This window comes from Trachemys scripta, chromosome 1 (assembly GCF_013100865.1).
Source record: "Trachemys scripta elegans isolate TJP31775 chromosome 1, CAS_Tse_1.0, whole genome shotgun sequence".
NCBI classification, from domain to species: Eukaryota; Metazoa; Chordata; order Testudines; family Emydidae; genus Trachemys; species Trachemys scripta.
The window spans coordinates 212,947,610-212,970,081 of NC_048298.1; the positions used below are offsets into that span (position 1 = coordinate 212,947,610).

General features: G+C 45.5%; 1 protein-coding gene across 7 annotated transcripts in view; it reads left to right on the forward strand.

The window, feature by feature from the left end:
• The window catches only part of PIR (pirin), a 91,486-nt gene that overhangs the window by 24,284 nt on the left and 44,730 nt on the right, over positions 1-22,472 (forward strand). For all 7 annotated transcript variants that reach the window (XM_034756478.1, XM_034756441.1, XM_034756451.1 and 4 more), the window contains 2 exons: positions 7,136-7,219; positions 7,705-7,911. In XM_034756478.1, coding sequence (XP_034612369.1) covers positions 7,136-7,219; positions 7,705-7,911 — 291 coding nt within the window. The remainder of the gene's footprint in view (positions 1-7,135; positions 7,220-7,704; positions 7,912-22,472) is intronic.

The window sequence follows — 22,472 nt, forward strand, 5'->3', positions numbered from 1 at the left end:
ACTAACAGAAGTATTGGGAGCATAAGCTTTCGTGGGTAAGAACCTCACTTCTTCAGATGCAAGAAGTGAGGTTCTTGGGAGCATAAGCTTTCGTGGGTAAGAACCTCACTTCTTGCATCTGAAGAAGTGAGGTTCTTACCCACGAAAGCTTATGCTCCCAATACTTCTGTTAGTTTTAAAGGAGCCACAGGACCCTCTGTTGCTTTTTACAGATTCAGACTAACATGGCTACCCCTCTGATACTTGAGTTACTGCAGACATTCTTATCTCATTTGTGTTAAATTTGACTATTGTCAGATAGAATTTGCATGTAAAAATTATTTGACTGTTTCATGCTAATAAGCTCTCTTGTGAGATTATATACATTGCAGTAATGCTACTATTAAAAAATAAATACTGTTGTAAGAAGAAAAATTGCAGCCAATTTTATTTGACACTTAAAATCCTTAGGATAGGACTTGGTGCTGCTTCCAGTCTCTTTTCAAGAAGAGAGTAAATGCAGTTTAAAGCAACTACTTTCAACCCAGTTTAGACTGATGTTTTTTAATCATGGATTGACCATGAACTCCATAAACCAGGGCAAAACAAGTGCAAAAACCTTGTTTAAATTAATCCTAGTTAGGCTCTGCATCTTAAATTTTATGGGCAATGTTGCCTAAAACCCATCAGGGTTAATTAACACTGTTTGGGGAGTGGCGGAGGGGGGAGGGACTGCAAAACAGCTTTTCACGTTCCCCTGCCCACCCTCTCAGATGTAACTAGTTCTTGTCCACTCTCACCATGCCACTATGCATAAGGCCAACAATTGGATTTTTGGGGAGGATTGGTGAGGTAACTCTTTAGAGGAATTGATTCTTAACTTTGTCACCTTGAGCCTTCTGCTGAAAGAGAGATGGAGTCCAAAAGTTTGTGCTGGGGTCTCTATATAGCTGCCAATATTTTGTGCAGGTACTAAACAAGCGGCCTTTTTCTTTTAGGCTACTTGTTTAGTACCTGCACCAGGAATCAACTGGAGGCACAGAGGCTCTGTGCCTCTATACAATCCCTTGTAGCTCCACTCCTTGGCGTATGGCATCTGATGTTGTCCATCAGAGTCTAAAGAGCCTGATTCAATACCAGTGTCATGCTGTTGTAACTGCACTGACTTCCCTGGAATTTACGTCAACATCAAATTAGAGTAACGGCCCTTTGATTTAAAAATTAGCTTTCCTTATGTCTTGAAAGAAATAGCTAATGCATGACCATGCAGGTTTTGGTTTATGAGTAAGCCAGCCAGGCACTAGAGGGAGCTCACATTAACTAAAAAGTAGTGAGCAAATAATCCTCCTTAAGTGGAGTGGAAGGACAGCCATCAACTGTTAGTAAATAAAAAGGTCAAAAACAAGCAGAGAACTGTTGAACTAAAACTTCTAATATGGCATTAAACCAGAGTAAAAATGTACTATTACTAGTTTTTAATTGGAAGAATAGTTGTCAATTGGGAAAAAAACACCACCAACAACCTGGGTTCTTATTATGCAGTTCTTGAGTACAAGATGAACACTACTCATACTGAACATAAAGCAGTGCACAAGACTCCCAAGAAGGTTGTAATTCAGTGGATGCATAGTACAGTACAAACATCATAAACCACAAGGACTTAGCTCTAGATACTTAGAAATGTTAGCAATGTCTCTGTAATTGAAATAGGCGCTTCAGAAACTTGTAATATATGCAAGACAAATTTGAGAAGTTGTTAGGCTTTAGGTTGTTTGAAGAAAGGCGGAGAGGGTACATGAGATGAGGAGGAAGATTAGTGTGGATACAATGTCTAACAATTAATTTGTTCTCTTTAAAAATGAAATTTTTCAGGAATTTGAAGCAAACTTACATTGTACAAAAGTAGTATAGAAGTGGTTCTCTAAAATATAAACAGATCCATAGCTGCACAGCTCAGGATGCTTTTTGACCAGGTGGCAGTAATACCTGCTTTGTGCCTGCAGCCTCCTTCATATGGAAAAAGTCTCTACCCCTTTCCTCCATCCTCTGATCCCTACATAAGTAAAACCCAGCTCTTTGGTTATGTTCTGCAAGCAAAGTTCAGCCTTGACATGAGGATGCACATCTGTATCAACTCCAATGACTTGCCCTGCTTAATCCACCTGTGAATCTACTGTTGCCCACAGTCTTGTGATATTTGGAGGTTTTAAATGTCACTTGATCTCTGGATTTCTGCCTTCCAGCTTATCAATTTTTCCTCATTCAAAATGTCCATCTCTTCCAATGGGGCTGAAACCAAGGAAGATGGCTGCCATTTTCCTAGAGTCCTGGCATGTAGACATGAGGCTGTCTCTAATAGAGATGGGCCCCATTCTCATTGTTTTTAAAGGGGGTTGAAACAATGTGTGACAAAGTTCCTCTATCTTGGTGGATCCTGCACTTCTTGGCAGATTTTCTTGCCTCAGAGATTCACCATGTGGGTTGGGGAACAGCCCAGAGACCTTCCCCTCTGGAAGAACCCACAGTCCAGGTCAGTTGGGAGGTTTGGGGGGAACTCAGGCCCACCCTCTACTCCAGGTTCCAGCCCAGGGCCCTGTGGACTGCCACTGTCTATAGTGCCTCCAGTAACAGCTACAGCTCCCTGGGCTACTTCCCCAGGGCCTCCTCCAAACACCTTCCTTATTCTCACCACAGGACCTTCCTCCTGGTGTCTGATAACGCTTGTGCTCCTCAGTCCTCCAGCAGCTCACTCTCAGCTCCTTGCACCTCTTGCTCCCAACTCCTCCCACTCACACCACAAACTGAGGTGAGCTCCTTTTAAAACCCAGGTACCCTGATTAGCCTGCCTTAATTGATTCTAGCAGCTTCTTCTTAATTGGCTCCAGGTGTCCTAATTAGCCTGCCTGCCTTAACTGGTTCTAGCAGGCTCCTGATTACTCTAGTGCAGCCTCTGCTCTGGTCACTCAGGGAACAGAAAGCTACTCATCCAGTGACCAGTATATTTGCCCTCTACCAGACTCCTGTATCCCACTGGTCTGGGTCTGTTACAGATGATACCCCAAGATGTGGCTTGACAGAACCCAGTGTGCTGATACAAGGGATTGTGTGAAGCACGAGACTGAAGAGGTGAATGGAGAGACGGAGGGGACCATGGAGAGGGGAGAGGAGGAAGCCTGAGGGGGCTCATGAAAATGTATGGGATGAGAGGGAGACTAAAGAGGCTGAGGAGGGTGCAGAGGATAACTACATGGGGAGGAGATGGACAGGGATAGAAAAGCTACTCCCCTACCCCAGGTATTTTGAAAGAGTAAGCAGAGTTCTCCTCCAAGCAGTCAGCAGGGAGGTGTGTATTTTCCATGTGCATTTTAGATTGAATTGTGAACCTGAAATGATTACACATGCCCTGGGAACAAGGGGGCTTTCTAGAGAGACTCAAAAGGCATACCAGAGAGACAAGGTGAGTGAGGTAATACCTTTTATTGGATCAGCTTCTGTTGACAAGAGAGACGTGCCTTGTCCTCTCTGATGTTGTGGGACGAACATGACTACCACAACACTGCAAGCATCCAGAAGCATATGACAAATATGTTTTAAATTATTTTTTAAATCTCATGATTTTTGGAGTCTGACAATACTTTGGCAATACCAGAATTTGGCTTGGAGTAAGGGGCAGAAGCTCTTTGATAATAGCTGTCTGTTGATGTCTGTCTGTCCTCAGTGTGGAGGATCAAATTTGGTTTAACAAGCTATTTAGTCTGGAAGTCTAAATATGTGGTACATTTTATATCTTTGCTTTATATTTAGCCTTATTTTTATTTCCCCCACACACACACTTGTAATTGTACTCCTTGCCTTCCTCCACTCTTGGCACTATCGCCCATGATCCATAATTTGTTTTGGCTTTGTTTTGCTCCACTTGAGCTATGGCGCAGCTTGTGTGGGAGGTGAGACAAAGACAGATGCACAGTATATTTGTGGTCCCAGATTCTGGGGCCAGCCTGGCATTGGGCTGGTTCCTGAGGTGAGCAAGAACAAGTGATATGCTATAACATATGCCCAGCTGCTTTGGCCCCAAGTGGTTGTCCTGGCAGCTGAGAAGAGCTGTAGTAGGTTGGTGCTTAGACCATGAAACCTCTTCTTGGTCATGCCCCTGACCAGCCCCTACATGTGATGTGGCTGACTGGGAATTTCCCAGTGGCCGGTTCAGCTGGCTTTATTTTACAGTCCTTTTATAGCTGCAGAGCCAGTGTAAAGATCAGAGGCCAGAATTGGGTCGTCTGCAAGAATGTCATTAAATGGACTTCCTTTCCCCTGTAAGGGGACTGTTGGCCCCTTACTAACACTCAATGGGTTTTTTTTTTTAGTTGGCTAGTTCCCAGTACCAAAAGAAAGGGGAAGGGTTGATGGGAAATCAGGACCCTGAGACTGACAGTCCCCAGGGGGAATGGGGAGAGGCCAATGCTCCAGGTCAGCCTGATTGAAAGGGCAGGTAGGCCAATCAGGGAGTCAGGAGGCCAGGGGTGTCCCATCCTCTGTGGGAGCTGGAGCTGCCAGAGACCGAGTGGGGCTGAGCTAAGGAGAGAGAAGGGACCTGAGCTGAGCTGGGGAGCAGAGCTGTGCCAGCCAGAGAGAACAAGAGAAGCAACCCAGGAAGCAGGTTGGTACTGGGAGCAGAGCCACAGAAGCAGCCCAGAGAGCAGACCTGTGCGGGGAGGAGAGCTGCAGCATCCAGAGCCAGAGGGGCCAGAAAAAGCAGCCCGGGGGCTGGAGGCAGAGCAGCAGCAGCGCTGAGGCAGAGCGGAGCTGGAGCTGGAGCAATGTAGGGCTGGGTGTGATGAGCAGCTGGGGAGAGCGAGGGAGGACTCTGGGCAGTGGGCTCAGCGCAAGGAGATGCCCCCAGCCAAGGCGCCTTTCAGGCCAGACTTGGGGGCGGGGGGATCGTAACCCCGACAGGGGAGCTGATACTGGGAAGAAGGGTCCTGCCACCTAGAGCCTGAAGGCGTGTGGCCACAGCCAGAGCAAGTGTCTGACTTGCAGCATCACTGTAGCACAGTCAGGGCCTGAAAGGAGCCCTGGGATGTGTGAGGAGCAGACTGTGAACTTCCCTTACATTCCAGAGACGCTGGTTGTGATGTCCCCGTGCCACAGAGCGGGGTGACATGTTTTCTTTAATCTTTCCCATTTTTTCCTTATTTTTTTAAAATTGATTGCTGTTTAATAAATTGTATTTGCTTTGAACAGTATGTAATGATCAGTGGGTCAGGGAAGCATCCAGTGCAGAGAGCACCACAGAGTGGGGACACCCTAGCCCAGTGATTGGCATGCGAGCTGATTTTTACTGGCACACTGCTGCCAGCCGGGGTCCCGGCCTCTGGCCCCGCTCAGCCCACTGCCGGCCTGGGTGAACAGAATCCCCGGCAGCGGCTGAGTGGGGCCGTCGGCCGGGACCCTGGCTGGCAGGAGCTGGCAGACGAAACCCCAGACTGGCAGTGGGCTGAGCCACTCAGCCCACTGCTGGTCTGGGGTTCCATCTGCCGGCCCCTGGCCAGACGAGATCCTGGTCCCCGGTCCCGCTCAGCCACTGCCGGCCTGGGTGAACGTAACCCCCGGCCAACAGCAGGCTGAGTGGGGCTGGCAGCCAGGACCCTGGCTGGCAGGAGCCAGTGGACGGAACCCCAGACCAGCAGCGGGCTGAACGGCTCAGTCCACTGCCAGTCTGGGGTTCTGTCTGCCGGTCCCGCTCAGCCCACTGATGGTCTGGAGTTCCGGCCGCCGGCCCCTTGCCAGCCAGGGTCCGGGCCTCCTGCCCTGATCAGCCCTCCTGCCAGCCTGGGGTACCAGCAGCCAGCCCAGGGCTCTGCTCCTGGCCTGGTCCCAGTACTCTGGAGTTCTTATAAAAAATTACATTACAATTAGCTTAAACTTGAAAACTTAAAAACTTTGTATATTACAGTAATCGTTAAAATATGTATAATGTTAATAAATACATAGGTTTGATGAAACAAAGTAGTTGTACTAACGTGCCTATGCTTAATTTGTGTTTTCAATGATTTACCTTCCAAAAATATCTCGCATATCTCGCACCCCTAGAAAGGGCATCTTGCACCCCCAGGGGGTGCGTGCACCCCAGGTTAAGAACCACTGCACTAAACTGATAAGATCTGCATTTTAATTTAATTTTAAATGAAGCTTCTTAAACATTTTAAAAAGCTTGTTTACTTTACATACAACAATAGTTCAGTTATATAATATAGACTTAGAGAAAGAGACCTTCTAAAAACATTAAAATATTTTACCGGCACGCAATACCTTAAATTAGAGTGAATAAATGAAGACTCGGCACACCACTTCTGAAAGGTTGCTGACCCCTGCCCTAGCCCCTGGCCTAAGTGGCCACGACAAGGTTGGGGGTCGAGCCCTTTAGGAATCCTGGGCTCAACCTTATCAGGGTTACGACGACTCTGCCACTCCGGAGAGTGGAGTGAAAGCCCTCAAGGTCAGGCAGGCCTCTGGGTAAAGGAAGTGGGAGTGAGGACTCAGATTCTTTTGCTAGCCTATTTCACCAGGGTAGTGTATAAGCCAGAAAAGTTCCTCACAATAGCGAGACCATTCCCCCGCTTACACCCTCATATGCCTGTCTTTGCAGATGAAACTGACCAAGGCTTGCACTTTGGCACTGTCCCTAGTGCCTTCTGCAGTGATGATAATCTTAATTGGTTTTACTTTTTCCTTATTGCCATCACAGCAAAAACACTGCTATGCAGAAGATAGAGTCCTGATTAGTTTCTTCTGCAGTTTCCCTTTGTGTTGGAATTGAGACCAAAAAGAGGAATGCTGAAAGAAAAACGAAAGGGAGAAAAGGAAAGCATGATGGTGGGAGAGGTCCATAAAGAGAAATGGAAGAAGAAGAGGAATGAGTGAGAGGCTGAGAACAAAAAGGTGTAGTGCTGATCCTAAAACCGTAATCCTTTTCAACATGGGTAATTTTGACATCAAAGTTTGTGTGGCCATGTGAGTCAATATTGGGCTACTAGAACTTTCTGGTTTCTGCTACAGTGGAATAGAGTGATTCTGTTGTGCTCTCTATCTGTTAAAAACGAAACAAACAAAAGGGAGCTTTTGCATAACAATTTCATCTGTCTCTCGTTCTTCCAAGGTAACTTACCTGTTAGATGGTGGCTCTATAGCCCATGAAGATTTTTGTGGACATACTGGTATATTGAACCCAGGAGATTTACAGGTATGGGAAAGTGGGCAGAAAGGAATCATTGATATCTTAATCCTAAATACTTCTGCCTTTTCGTTTGAATTTGTGAAGAGCCTACAGTTGAAGAACACTACCCCTCTTTCTGTTATAAGAGAAGTTGTAACTGGATGCTTTTAATCTCAGCCACTATATTGCACTCTGTTGTCATATGCTTAGATAAATTCCCACCACACCATATTACTGTGGGAAACTTCATATTTTAGCTTTTTTAAATCTCTGGTAAAATAGATTAACAAATAAATTATTGTTTCAATGCTGCACTTCAACATTTGAAATCAATAGATAAACTAAATGTTAGGAAAAGTTATTTTTTATCTAATCAGTCTTCTAACCAGACAAAAACTTTAGTTATATTAACTTGTCCCATGTAATGAAATTAAAGTGTGTTTTCTTTTCTCCATTTTCTAAAATTTAATGTCTATGTTGTGTATTCTGTTCTTTCTATACCATCTTTCTAGTGGATGACAGCTGGGCGGGGTATTCTTCATGCAGAGATGCTCTGCTCAGAGGAACCAGCACATGCTCTGCAACTCTGGGTCAATTTGAAAAGTTCAGAGAAAATGGTGGAACCCCAATACCAAGAACTGAAAAACAAAGACGTCCCCAAACCCTCCAAGAATGGTGTGACTGTGTCCGTCATTTCCGGAGAGGCACTGGGTGTAAAGGTAAACTGTGATCATTGGATCATTGGTACAACTGGTGCCTATGTACAAGTAATATGTACATTTGAAGCTTTAACTATTTATCATATATTTGCTGACAAGTTTAGACATCAAATGTTTTGTCAGCTCACTTTTGTTGTGAAAGGAGAGATCCTCTGAGTTTTATAAACATTCTTTGAAGGTTGCAGTTATATGGTAATTGTTCCATCTTGTCTTTTTTGTTTCTTGTAAGAAAATGCTGCATTACAAGTTATTCCCTTATGTAATGTACTGTAAATCATGCATATAACACCATTCTACACTCAAAAAGAGCAAAGTCTGTGTGCATGTGCTAGACATAATGTTCCTTGGCCTTTTGGAGGGATACAGTTAACTGTCAGTTAACAGGCCCTAAGAAAAGAAATGTTGTCGCAGCCCTTACTCACATTCTTAGTCCCTTTTAATTCAGTAGGACCACTTGCATGAGTAGAGCTATTCAATATAAGGGTTGCAACTTCAGGCCCTTAAAATATATGACTATCTAAATAATGTCTCTGCAACAGGTTGGCAGTTCATCTGAAGCAGCCTATCCTGGGAGCAAGATTTGCTCTTGTTGGAATCAAAGCAGGTTGGGAAAGGCAGGTGCTTAACTGTTCAGGTGCAGTAGTGTGTGAGGAGGGCACAGGGATCTCACTTCTCTAATCCCGTGTTCAACTATGTTGGGAGTAAACAGCTTCTGTTGGAATGCACATGTGGTGTGGAGAGCAGGCTAGCTAGTGGTGCCGGCAACAGTAGCGGACCCTGAGGGCCTGGTTCTATACTGCTTTACACTTTGTGTACTCACTGACATCTGTGCAAAGTGGGTGTGAAATGCACCCGATCAGAATAGCAGCGTTTCACACCCACTAGCACAGATGCAAATGATTACACCAGGCATTGGGGAATCAGGCCCAGAATGAGCATGTCTGCTTGGGGCCATGACCCGAACCACCCAGAGTGCCTGAGTGGCTGCACTGTGAGGCGCTCGTAGCAAATGGCTCTTTTGAGCACACTGCCCCACATTTCCAGCACCCAAACAGACACTGTCTCTTTGGAAATCGTAACACTTCAAGCCATCTCTACTCTCACCTTTGCAAAAGGCAAAACCAGTTCCCATAGTCTCTGTACTCACTGGAGTCCAGCTGTATTTCAACCTTCTTTTTATAATTTTGGCTGACTAACTGTTGGCTGAATATATATTGCCTAGGGCCTGACTACCCACTGCCTTGCCCTTTGTATAGTCATGTAACATTTCTGAATCAAAATGCTAACATTTTACAGCCATTCTGCACAAGGGGCAAGCAGTGGAGAATCAAGACCTAAAACTATTCATAATATTTTCCCTGCTGACACTTCACAACAATGGATGTTGTGTATGAAGTAAAGCTTCATGTTAATGTTCAGTTAAAGTAGAATTTGGGGACTTTAGAACTGTACATTCCTTTTGAGAGATCTTATTGTGTATTTGTAATTCCTAGTAATGGAAATTACATGCAGCAGAAGGAAACCTATATAACACTTAGATTTCTACTGGAAAAAGCAAGTTTTTGCAAACAGTGACCAGATAAGAACTGGTACCAGAGCAATTTCTAGATATTATTAGGGCAATTTGAAATATCAAACTCAACTTATTTGTTAAGTCTATGTGATTATGAAGTGTCTATTCCCTCTGCTTTTCTTTCAGCTGCAAGTAGACTTGTTGTGGAATGGAATTCAAGTAACCAATGAAATATTATTGTTTCACATTTCAAGTTCTGCTTTCAACTCATATTTACTAAAACCAGGAAAATAAATATAATTAAATCTTGGTTATTTTCATGGCAAACGATGAAGGTTCATAATCTTGGTATTTGAATCAGTCTTTTTATTAGGTATTTTATAAGCTAGTTAAATTGCACATAAATCTAGCAGCATATGAAAAAAATTGAGCCAATGTCCTCATATATATAATGTTACTAAGAGGAGACATGCCTTTGTAATCTACTGGAATGTGCCTTGTAAAGGAAGACTGAGCTTTTGTCTTTGCACTGAATCAATGTGATCTTTTAATCAGACAAGGTTACAAAGAAAAAACACTACACAGCTGGCTAGGCTGGGGCCAAGTGCCCACACATAGCGCTTGTGAGCCTATCCCCTCCCATTCCAAGGTGAAACCTGACCACTCCATTTTGCCTCTACATTCCACTGCTCTCATTAAACTGACCATTACCTTGTAGAAGCAGGGCAGCAGACAGTTGTCTTTTTCAGAAGCGCTTGTATATTTTCTATCTGCAATTAGGGGCAGTTCAAGCTTGATGCCCATTGAGATCTGGGCCTCACATGGGACTGCCAAGTGATCACCTGAGCTGGAGTGATCACAGTAGTCCTGTTTGAATCCTTGCACCACCTCCCTCCGTTCTACTGCATCAAGTTTGATCTTGTTGTCCTTGCTGTCAGGGCCCTACAGGAATGCCCCTGCCTAATTATCCAACCCTTAATTCAATGAGGCTGCATGGGTGGTGTAAGCAGGGTGGAATTTGGCCCTTAGATTGTAACCTTTTGGGTCCAGAAAACTTGTCTTACCCTACTTGACTGTAAATCACCTAGTATGCTTTGGCACTACATCATTTTATATTGGGAGGTGGGTTGGAGGAGAACGGTCCACACGCACAACAGGAATAGTTTGTCTTGGACAACTCTTCTAGGAAATCCATATTTGCATCTCTTAAAAGAATGATTCCTAGTCCCCTATTAGCAGTGGGTATGGCTGGTCATGTCATAACTAAGGAAGTATGAAGTAACTCGTTCCATCTGTAGTGCAGACATTTAAATGAAGGGATAGGTCTGATGGGATCCCCGGTGTGCAGCGTGGGACCGATGTGCCCCCTGAACTCTCTCCAGCCTGGGCCATCTCTCACAATGCCTTGCTAGTGAACAACAGCAAACACCTCCAGGTGCTGTTATCACTCAGCACAACCGCATGTGGAGCCCAACATCTAGTAGATTGCATAAATGCTCCCAGAGCCACTCATGAATCACCCAGAGAAAGGCACCATCCCAATCCTCCCCCTAGCTCCCAGCACTGTACTCCAGGAATATACATTATACCAGAATGCGTGAGGGGTTTCCTGGCTGGGGCAGGGAGTTGGGGTGCAGGCTCTGGCGTGGGGCTGGGAATGAGGGGTTGGGGGTGCAGGAGGGTGCTCCAGGATGGGACCGAGGGGTTCGGAGGGCAGGAGGGGGATCAGGGCTGGGACAGGAGGTTGGGGTGAAGGAAGGGGTCGGGGATGCAGGCTCTGGGCAGCGCTTATCTCAAGGAGCTCCCAGAAGCAGCGACATGTCCCTGCTCCGCCTCCTACGTGGAGGCACAGCCAGGCGGCTCTGTGTGCTGCCCTGTCTGCAGGCACCGCCCCTGCAGCTCCCATTGGCTGTGGTTCCCAGCCAATGGGAGCTGCGGGGACGGGGGCAGTATGCAGAGCCCCTTGGCTGCCCCTATGCACAGGAGCCAGAGGGGGGACATGCCACTGCTTCTGGGAGCTGAGTAGAACGGGGCAAGCCCCCGACCCCGCTCCCTGGCTGGAGCGGAGCAAGCCTCAGACCCCGCTCTCCAGCAGGATCTTGAGGGCCAGATTAAAACGTCTGGAGAGCCAGATGCACCCCCTGGGCCATAGTTTACCCACCCTGATCTAGATTAAGCAGTTTTTCTCACCCCACTGGATATTGCAGTCCTTAATATATAGGTTTGTCCCTTAAACCTGGGCCAGTCTCCTCTGTTGGAGTCTTCAGTCTTCTTCTGAGCGTCTTTGTTGCTTGCAGCATAGGTGGGGGAAGGAGAAAGGCCCAGCATGTGGCCACAGTGTTCTGTTTTTTAGTCTGAGTCACATGTGCTTGGGGAGCACAAATCCAGGCATGTCTGGGGGGTATTGCTGAGCCTCCAGGCAAGGTTGAGCAATTCCCCTGGTGTGGCCTCATGCTGGTGAGTCATTGAATTGTAACTCCCTTGCTGCACAATGGTTGTTGATGGTTTGTTTGATGCCCTGCTCTGGTGTTGGTTACTTTCTTTGCTGTTGCTTCTGGGGAGCTAATATCTGGCTGATTCCCCAACTTACAGCATGTTTTAGAGACAACCATATAACACAATACTCATGACTTCATATGCATTAATGATATACATATATGGATAGAGAAATGACTTTCAGCAGATCGTAACCTTTCCCCTGATATCTTACAAGGCATGTTTTATATGTAAAATCACAATTATATAAAAATGAGGAATTTGGGGGTTACGGGACGCTCCCCCAAGGTATAGAATGTCACAATGGGGAAAAAGTAAACAGTTTCAGGAATACTCAGCAAGACATAATCACCTTGTTGCGTTTTTTCTTGTCATCATTTTTGTTTGTTTTCGTGATAGGCACAATGCCTATGTGGAACATTGAGCAGGAATGAGTTAACTTTTCTGTTACACAAATATAATTTGGTGCAGGTACTCCGTTTCTGCTAAGGCTGCTCTTGAGACATAGAGAATGTACATGGTACCATAAAGTATGGAATTTCTGTTGCCTTCTCTCAGTGGACATCAATGAGCAAGGAAATAGGCTTTTGGGGAGTGGCTTTGCAGAGCAGCCTTAACAGAAACGGAGTACCTGCACCAAGCCTGCTACTATGGGTCCCCGAAAGACATTCATTGTGAACGTCTTCTACTATATTTTCTACAAACTGGTATTTTATTTATTTCACAGGTCCCTTTATTTCAAGAAGTAGATACTCTCCCAAAGAATATTCATACTTCCAAGTCAAACTGTTCCCTAGGAGCTTGGATCACACAACTACAAGCATGAAGTGATGCAACTTCATTTGTAACTCAAAATTGCAATACAAAGAGTGCTGCAGAATGCACACAGCTCAGTTGTCCAAAATCTTAGTAATGTTGATCTTGCCTGTGCTCTTGCTTATTCAGGGTGCAATTCCTTGACAGAGGGCTTATCTTCACTATGAGGCTAAGTCGACCTAAGTTACGCTATTCCAGCTATGTTATTCAGTTGATGTCACTTAGGTTGACCTACCCCGGTATCTTCACTGTGTTGCGTCAATGGGAGACACTCTCTGGTTGATTTCCCTTAGTCTTCTTGAGGAGCAGGAGTCCTGGGGTCAACCGGAGAGCACTCTGCCATCGATTTAGCAGGTCTTCACTAGACCCGCTATATTGATCTCTGCTGCATCGATTGCAGCAGTGTCAATCTCCCCATAGTGAAGGCCAGCCCATAGTTACCCAAGAATTACATTCCCACCTACTAGGATGGGATCAAATATACTTTTTTACACCAAAATAAAAATATTTGACTCACTACAGCATCATTATCAATATAATGGATAATAGTGAGAATAAACACACATCTGGTGCTCCACATTTGTATCTGGTGCTACAGAAATATGAATTTACAGTAGGACCTCACCACCAGAGCAACAGAAGATGGAACTGGTCTACAAACGTTGTGCATAATATTGTGTCAGAGATGCAGTACAGAAATGATGCTGATTTTCTTCCAAATGGAAGAATTTATCTTATGCTGTAAAGAAAGACCACGTATTCTCTTACTCACGCTTTGACATAGTGCACATGAAGAGCTCTGACTGGATTTCTTGTGGAGATGGTGCCTTTAGAAGCTGATCAGCTGGGTGGAGGACACATAGACACTTGAATGTCTGAGGTGTGCTTTTGCCACTGCTAGGTAGTTGGTGGAGCCTCTTTTATCTATAGAGAGGCTAAAAGGGACTACACTGCTCAGATGGAGCAGGCTTTCAGAGCATGGTCATCCCCCCAGGCAATACAGGCCATGCACATATACTCCTCTATAAAACATCTTCTGCTGTTTCCAGCCATAGTGTTTAGAACCCACATACTTGAGGTCTGCCCTCATGGAATAATAGCCTGGCAACTAAAACAAAGGGTGTAGAATGGACTGGATTGACCTGATTGCACAATAGGATGGTTTCTAAACAAATACACCAGAAAACTGCGATATTATTTAGTTTTAAACAAAACACACCAATTAAAAGTTCTCAGTCTAAATTCATGGTTAAGATGGGAGAAGAGTCAGCTACAAAGGAGAAGGAAGAGAAGCCCTGACGATTTTGATTCCTTCAGTTGCTATGGCCAAAACAAACTGTGGTGGGGTTGGGGCTGTTGCTCTTTGCATGGTATTACCTTGCACCAAACAGTGAGTCCTGCATGAGGGCATGTGTGCAGCCACTGTCTTGCAGAAGTTTCTGAATTTCAGAGCTGAGCACATTAGTACTCCTAAGTGTGAGGGATCTATACTGACAATATCTGAAGAGTAATAAACCTTTCGACAACATCAAGTCTCTTAAGAGTGAAAAATCAACTGGACTGTCTCAGACTTCCAAATAGCCAACTGTCTTCTAGCCAAAATTCAGTGCTATGCTTAAAAATCATCTCATAAATAGTCATGGGAATAGAAGAATGGTGACTAAGACAATAAATTGCAGGCACTGGGTCTATTGCTACACTCAGAATGTTGGACAGAGTGTCAACTTTTGCCTGCCAAAAACTCTGTATTTTGATGCAGGAGCAAGTCCAGCAGCTGGAAGTGTCCCTGGATGATCTGCATTTAGGAAATCAGTCTGAGAACCTGAAATCTATCACATTAAAAAGCAAATTCCACCAAAAAACCCCACCTACAATGGTGTGTACCTTGTAATAACAGTATCTGTTCGGGTATAGCTCCAGATAGTCTCTTCTCACTCTGGAGAGGTAGCATCTTTTTTAATTTAATTTTTATTAATGGAGATATCCCATCTCCTAGAACTGGAAGGGACCTTGAAAGGTCATTGAGTCCAGCCCCCTGCCTTCACTAGCAGGACCAAGTACTGATTTTGCCCCAGATCCCTAAGTGGCCACCTCAAGGATTGAACTTACAACCCTGGGTTTAGGAGGCCAATGCTCAAACCACTGAGTTATACCTCACCATCTGTTGTGTAGGGGGCACAATCTAATGGAAACTATGCATAACTCATTTTGGGTGTCTGCCTAACTCTCTCTTCTTACATGTAGACCATAAGAATGAAATCTGTTCTGTAAGACTTCCATGCTATGCAGATATGAAACTGTTAAAGTGGGGAAATTCCTTCTTTTCAAAATAGAATGATGTAGAAAAGGAAGATCAGATGCTTCTGTTCTCCCTGTCAGAACACAAGAACAAGGGGAAATTCAATGAAACTGGAAGGTGGTAAATTCCAAACTGACAAAAGGAAATACTTTTTATGCAATGTGTAATTAGGTTGTGGAACTCATTGCCACAGGAAGTTGTTGATGCCAAGAAATAACAAGATTCAAAGCGGGACTGGAAATTGTATAGCGATAACAAGAATATCCAGAGTTATGTTTATTGCTAACAAAAATTTTGGAAAGGATATTTTGTTTTTCTTGCAGGGCTCATGCTACGGGGCTGAAGCCAGTCACTAATTATTAGAGATCAGGATAAAACTTAATGTGGGAGGCCAATTATCCAACATCTTTCTGATGTGGGGTTCTTACACTATCCTATAAAGTGCCTAGTGCTGGCCATTGCTGGAGACAGGGTACTGGACTAGGTAGATTTCGGGTCTGATCCAGTATGACAATTCCTTTGTACACAGCAAATAGAAACAAAGGGACAGTCTCCACTATACCCTATTTGAAATGAGCTAAAATGCCCATAGACAACTCAGTATGTTGTTTTCTTCTGAGCATATGTATATATTAATACATGCATGTTGTAGGCAGTCACCTAATGAAGCTCTGGACAACGTGGATCACTTCTGCTATCTCTGCTCAATTCTTACCAGCTGACTTAACCTTGATAGGGAACTTGATGCTAGAATCGGCAAAGCTTCTATTACCTTTGGCAAACTTACCTCATGTATTTGGAGCAACAAATTGCTAAACCTGAACACAGAGGTGGCTGTTTATTAGGCTTGTGTCCTGAGTACCCTCCTTTACATTTGTGAAAGCTGGGTAACGTACTCAAAGCAGGAGCGGAGATTCAATGGTTTCCACCTCCGCTGTCTTAGAAAAATCCTTGGAGTTATTTGGGACAAACGGATCACCAATAACAAGATCCTTGAGACAGCCGGCCTACAGTCTATGCAAACTACTCTGGACATTCGCAGGCTTCGCTGGTTGGGGCATGTGGAGCACAGGCCTCAAGATTGTCTGCTGAAGGCTGTGCTGTACAGTCAACTTAAGAACTGCCCGCAACGCAGAGGAAGGCCAAAGCTCCAATACATCAACAAGGTGAAGCAAGGCCTCAAGGAATTCAGCATTTCCACTGACAATGGGGGAAAATCCTTCCCAAAATTGTTCAGTTTGGAGAAGCTGGGCTAAGACTGGTGCAGTCACTGCAGAGAGCCATCAGACAGACCAGGCTGAGGCTCTCAGGTGAGCCAGGAAGCAGAGTATGCTTCAACTTTCATCCAGCAAGTGGACCTGTAGCCACTGTGCGAAGGTTTGTCGTGCACGCAGCAGGCTCTTTTCCCATACCATTGCTAAGCACCCTGATGGACTGACTTAGGCCTGGTCTACACTATAAGTTTAATTCGAATTTAGCAGCGTTAAATCGAATTAGCCCTGCACCCGTCCACACAACGAAGCAATTTATTTCAAAATAAAGGGCTCTTAAAATTGATTTCTGTACTCCTCCCCGACGAGCGGAGTAGCGCCAAAATCGATATTGTCATTTCGAATTAGGGTTAGTGTGGCCGCAATTCGATGGTATTGGCCTCCGGGAGCTATCCCACAGTGCACCATTGTGACCGCTCTGGACAGCAATCTGAACTCAGAACTGGCCAGGTAGACAGGAAAAGCTCCACGAACATTTGAATTTCATTTCCTGTTTACCCAGCACAGGAGAGCATAGGTGACCACAGAGAGCTCATCAGCACAGATAACCATGCAGGCCGATAATCGAAAAAGAGCACCAACATGGACCATACGGGAGGTACTGATCGCTATATGGGGAGAGGATTCAGTGCTAGCAGAACTTCGTTCGAAAAGACGAAATGCCAAAACTTTTGAAAAAATCTCCAAGGGCATGATGGAGAGAGGCCACAATAGGGACTCAGAGCAGTGCCGCGTGAAAGTCAAGGAGCTCAGACAAGCCTATCAGAAAACAAAGGAGGCAAACGGTCGCTCCGGGTCAGAGCCGCAGACATGCCATTTCTACGCTGAGCTGCATGCAATTCTAGGGGGGGCCGCCACCACTACCCCACCTCTGACCGTGGATTCCGAGGCAGGGGTAATCTCATCAGCCACACCTGAGGATTCTGCGGACGGGGAAGAGGAGGAGGAGGAGGAGCTTGCGGAGAGCACACAGCACTCCGTTCTCCCTAACAGCCAGGATCTTTTTCTCAGCCTGACTGAAGTACCCTCCCAAGCCTCCCAAGCCAGTACCCAAGACCATGATCCCATGGAAGGGACCTCAGGTGAGTTTACCTTTTAAAATATAAAACATGGTTTAAAAGCAAGCGTTTTTTAATTATTAATTTGCCCTGAGGACTTGAGATGCATTCGCGGCCAGTACAGCTACTGGAAAAGTCTGTTAACGTGTCTGGGGGTGGAGCGGAAATCCTCCAGGGACATCTCCATGAAGCTCTCCTGGAGATACTCCAAAAGCCTTTGCAGAAGGTTTCTGGGCCGTGCAGCCTTATTCCATCCTCCATGGAAGGACACTTGACCATGCTAGTAGCAAGTAATCTGGTATCATTGCATGACAAAGCCTGGCAGCGTATGGTCCCGGTGTTTGCTGGCATTCAAGCAACATCCGTTCTTTATCTCTCTGTGTAATCCTCAGGAGAGTGATATCGCTCATGGTAACCTGGTTGAAATACAGGAATTTAATTAAGGGGACAGAGGTGGCCGTTCCTACTGGGCTGTTTGCCTGTGGCTGAAAAGAAATCCTTCCCTGCAGTTAGCCAAGCGTGGTGGGGGGAGGGAATTGGCACTGAGCTTTTTGCCTTTGGCTAGCAGGGATCTTCCCTGATACCAGCCATGCAGGGGGGTGGGGGTGGGGAGGGGTACAGCGATCATCCCAGATAATTCATGGCAGATGGAGGGGGTGGGGGGTTAGTTTGGTTTCTGCAGGGATCTTCCCTGATACCAGCCATGCGATGGGGGGCGGGATAAAGCGATCATCCCAGAGAATTGGATGCAGGGGGTTTAGTTTGTTTTCTGCTGCTGAAGGTTAACAGGAAAACCGCAGCAGTCAATGGGCTTTGCTTGATATGTGGGAAAGTAGGGCGCAGAAGCCGAAAGACAATGGCTTACCATGGCCGCATGCAAGCCGAATTCTGTTGCCCAGACCTGCGTCTGTGATCTCTAACACCAAAGCCACAGGCACTCAATATTAAGATGGAAAATGCGACCTTGTACTGAAATCACATGTGCTATGTAATGTGAATAGTGTTTTTCACCGTGAAAGAGTATAAGCATTGTTCTGTAAAATGTATCTTTTTAAAAACTTCTCTCTCTTTTTCCATCCCTCCAGCAGCTGCAAATTTTTCAAGCCTCCCTCCTCCGTCCCGAAAGCTATCTCAGATAAGGCAGCGGAGAAAGAGGACGCGAAACAAGATGTTCTCAGAAATAATGGAATGCACCCGCAATAAAAAAGCTCATTTGAATGAGTGGAAGGACACGGTATCTAAGTACAGGAAAGATGCCAGTGAACGTGAGGTCATGAGGGACGCTCGAAATGAGAGGTGGCAGGCTGCAACGCTGGGGCTGCTGCGTGATCAAACGGACATGCTCCGGCGTCTGGTGGAGCTTCAGGAATGGCAGCAGGATAACAGAGTGCCACTGCAGCCGCTGTATAACCTCCTTCCCCCCTCACCATGTTCCATAGCCTCCTCACCCAGACATGTAAGAACGCGGGGTGGGGAGGCTCCGTGCACCCTCCCACTTCACCCCAGTGGACAGCCCAACCAAAAGGCTGTCATTATATTGAATTTTTTCAATGGCCTTTTACTTCCCTCCTATCCTCCTCCCAAACCTCATCTGGGTTACCTTGTCGGTTCTCTCCCTATGTTTATAATCAATTAATAAAGAATACATGATTTTTAAATGATAGTGACTTTATTTCGTTTAAAAGCAAGCTGTGATTTAAGGGGAGAGGGGTGGTTTGCTTACAGGGAATGAGTCAATCAAGGGGGCGGGTTTTCAACAAACAGAACTTTCACACCGTAGCCTGGCCAGTCATGAAACTGGTTTTCAAAGCTTCTCTGATGCGCAGTGCTTCCTGGTGTGATCTTCTAATCGCCCTGGTGTCTGGCTGCGCATAATCAGCAGCCAGGCAATTTGCCTCAGCCTCCCACCCTGCCATAAAGGTCTCCCCCTTCCTCTCACAGAGATTGTGGAGCACACAGCAAGCAGCAATAACAATGGGGATATTGGTTTGGCTGAGGTCCGACCGAGTCAGTAACGAGTGCCAGCGATCTTTTAAACAGCCAAATGCACATTCTACCACCATTCTGCACTTGCTCAGCCTGTAGTTGAACAGCTCCTGACTCCTGTCCAGACTGCCTGTGTATGGCTTCATGAGCCATGGCATTAAAGGGTAGGCTGGGTCCCCAAGGATAACTATAGGCATTTCAACATCCCCAACAGTTATTTTCTGGTCCGGGAAGTAAGTCCCTTGCTGCAGCCATTTAAACAGATTAGTGTTCCTGAAGACGCGAGCGTCATGAACCCTTCCCGGCCAGCCCATGTTGATGTTGGTGAAACGTCGCTTGTGATCCAAAAGTACCCCTTGCGGTTTATGTACTGGGTACCCTGGTGCTCCGGTGCCAAGATAGGGATATGGGTTCCATCTATCGCCCCACCACAGTTAGGAATCCCATTGCAGCAAAGCCATCCACTATGACCTGCACATTTCCCAGAGTCACTACCTTTCGTAGCAGCAGCTCAGTGATTGCTTTGGCTACTTGCATCACAGCAGCCCCCACAGTAGATTTGCCTACTTCAAATTGATTCCCGACTCTCGGGTAGGTGTCTGGTGTTGCAAACTTCCACAGGGCTATCGCCACTCGCTTCTCAACTGTGAGGGCTGCTCTCATCTTGGTATTCTGGCGCTTCAGGGCAGGGGAAAGCAAGTCACAAAGTTCCATGAAAGTGCCCTTACGCATGCGAAAGTTTCGCAGCCACTGGGAATCGTCCCACACCTGCAACACTATGCGGTCCCACCAGTATGTGCTTGTTTACCGGGCCCAGAATCGGTGTTCCACGGCTATAACCTGCCCCATTAACAGCATGATCTCCAAGGCACCGGGGCCCGCGGTTTGATAGAATTCCATGTCCATGTCCTCATCACTCTCGCCGCCGCACTGCCGTAGCCTACTCCTCGCCACCTGGTTTTGCAGGTTCTGGTTCAGCATAAACTGCACGATAACACACGAGATGTTTACAATGTTCATGACTGCTGTCTTGAGCTGAGTGAGCTCCACGCTTGCCGTGGTATGGCGTCTGCACTGTTCACCCAGGAAAAAGGCGCGAAACGGTTGTCTGCCATTGCTTCCCTGGAGAGTGGGGAGGATGTACCCAGAACTACCCGCGACAATGTTTTTGACCCCATCAGGCATTGGGATCTCAACCCAGAATTCCAATGGGCGGAGGAGACTGCGGGAACTATGGGATAGCTACCCACAGTGCAACGCTCCAGAAATCGATGCTAGCCCGGGTACATGGATGCACACTGCCGAATTAATGTGCTTAGTGTGGCCGCATACATTCGACTTTATACAATCTGTTTCCAAAACTCAAATTTATAAATTTGGATTAATCCCGTAGTGTAGACATACCCTTAGTCGCATCTCCTTTCATCTGTCAGGAAGTTGGACAGCCATAACCATATGCATATAGCACACTGTATGATGTCTTCATGTTAGGATATGGCATTCTTTCTGAAGGAGAGGTTCAAATGAGCAAAATTGTAGAACAAAAAATAGAGTTCATGTCACCTGCACTGAGAATTAGTGTTTGGTGGAGGTGGAGAAGCTACTAGAGGAGAGGCTGTTCTAGATTTGATTTTGACAAATAGGGAGGAACTGGTTAAGAATTTGAAAGTGGAAGGCAGCTTGGGTGAAAGTGATCATGAAATGGTAGAGTTCATGATTCTAACGAATGGTAGGAGGGAGAACAGCCAACGGATTTCAAGGCAGACTTTAGCAAACTCAGGGAGTTGGTAGGTAAGATCCCATGGGAAGCAAGTCTAAGGGGAAAAACAACTGAAGACAGTTAGGAGTTTTTCAAAGAGACATTATTAAGGGCACAAGACCAAACTATCCTACTGCATAGGAAAGATAGGAAGTATGGCAAGAGACCACCCTGTCTTAACCAGGTGATCTTCAATGATCTAAAAATCAAAAAGAGTCCTACAAAAAGTGGAAACTAGGTCAGATTACAAAGGATGAATATACACAAATAACACAAGTATGTAGGGACAAAATTAGAAAGGCCAAGGCACAAAACGAGATCACACTAGCTAGAGACATAAGGGGTAACAATAAAACATTCTGCAAATACATTAGAAGCAAGAGAAAGACCAAGGATAGGGCAGGCCAGTTACGGGGGGGGGGGGGGGGGGGGGAGGAATAATAACAGAAAATGTGGAAATGGCAGAGGTGCTTATTGACTTCTTTGTTTTGGTTTTCACCAAGAAGGTTGGTGGTGATTGGATGTCTAACATAGTGAATGCCAGTGAAAATGAGTAAAAGCAGCAAAGAGTCCTGTGGCACCTTATAGAATAACAAACGTATTGGAGCATGAACTTTCATGGGTGAATACCCACTTCTTCGGATGCATTCACCCACGAAAGCTCGTGCTCCAATACGTCTGTTAGTCTATAAGGTGCCACAGGACTCTTTGCTGCTTTTACAGATCCAGACTAACACGGCTGCCCCTCTGATAAGTGAAAATGAAGTAGGATCAGAGGCTAAAATAGGAAAAGAACAAGTTAAAAATTACTTAGACAAATTAGATGTCTTCAAATCACCAGGGCCTGATACAATGCATCTTAGAATACTCAAAGAGCTGACTGAGGAGATATCTGAGTCATTAGTGATTATCTTTGAAAAGTCATGAAAGATGGGAGAGATTCCAGAAGACTGCAAAAAGGGCAAATTTAGTGCCAATCTATAAAAAAGGAAATAAGGACAACCTGGGGAATTACAGGCCAGTCAGCTTAACTTCTGTACCCAGAAAGATTATGGAGCAAATAATTAAGCAATCAATCTGCAAACATCTAGAAGATAATAAGGTGATAAGTAACAGTCAGCATGGATTTGTCAAGAACAAACTGTGTCAAACCAACCTGATAGCTTTCTTTGACAGGTAACAAGCCTTGTGGATGGCGGGGGAGGAGGGGGGAAGAGTGGTAGTAAAGCTTTTGATACTGTCTCGCATGACCTTCTCATAAACAAATTAGGGAAATGCAACCTAGATGGAGCTACTATAAGGTGGGTGCAAAACTGGTTGGAAAACCATTCCCAGAGAGTAGTTATCAGTGGTTCACAGTCAT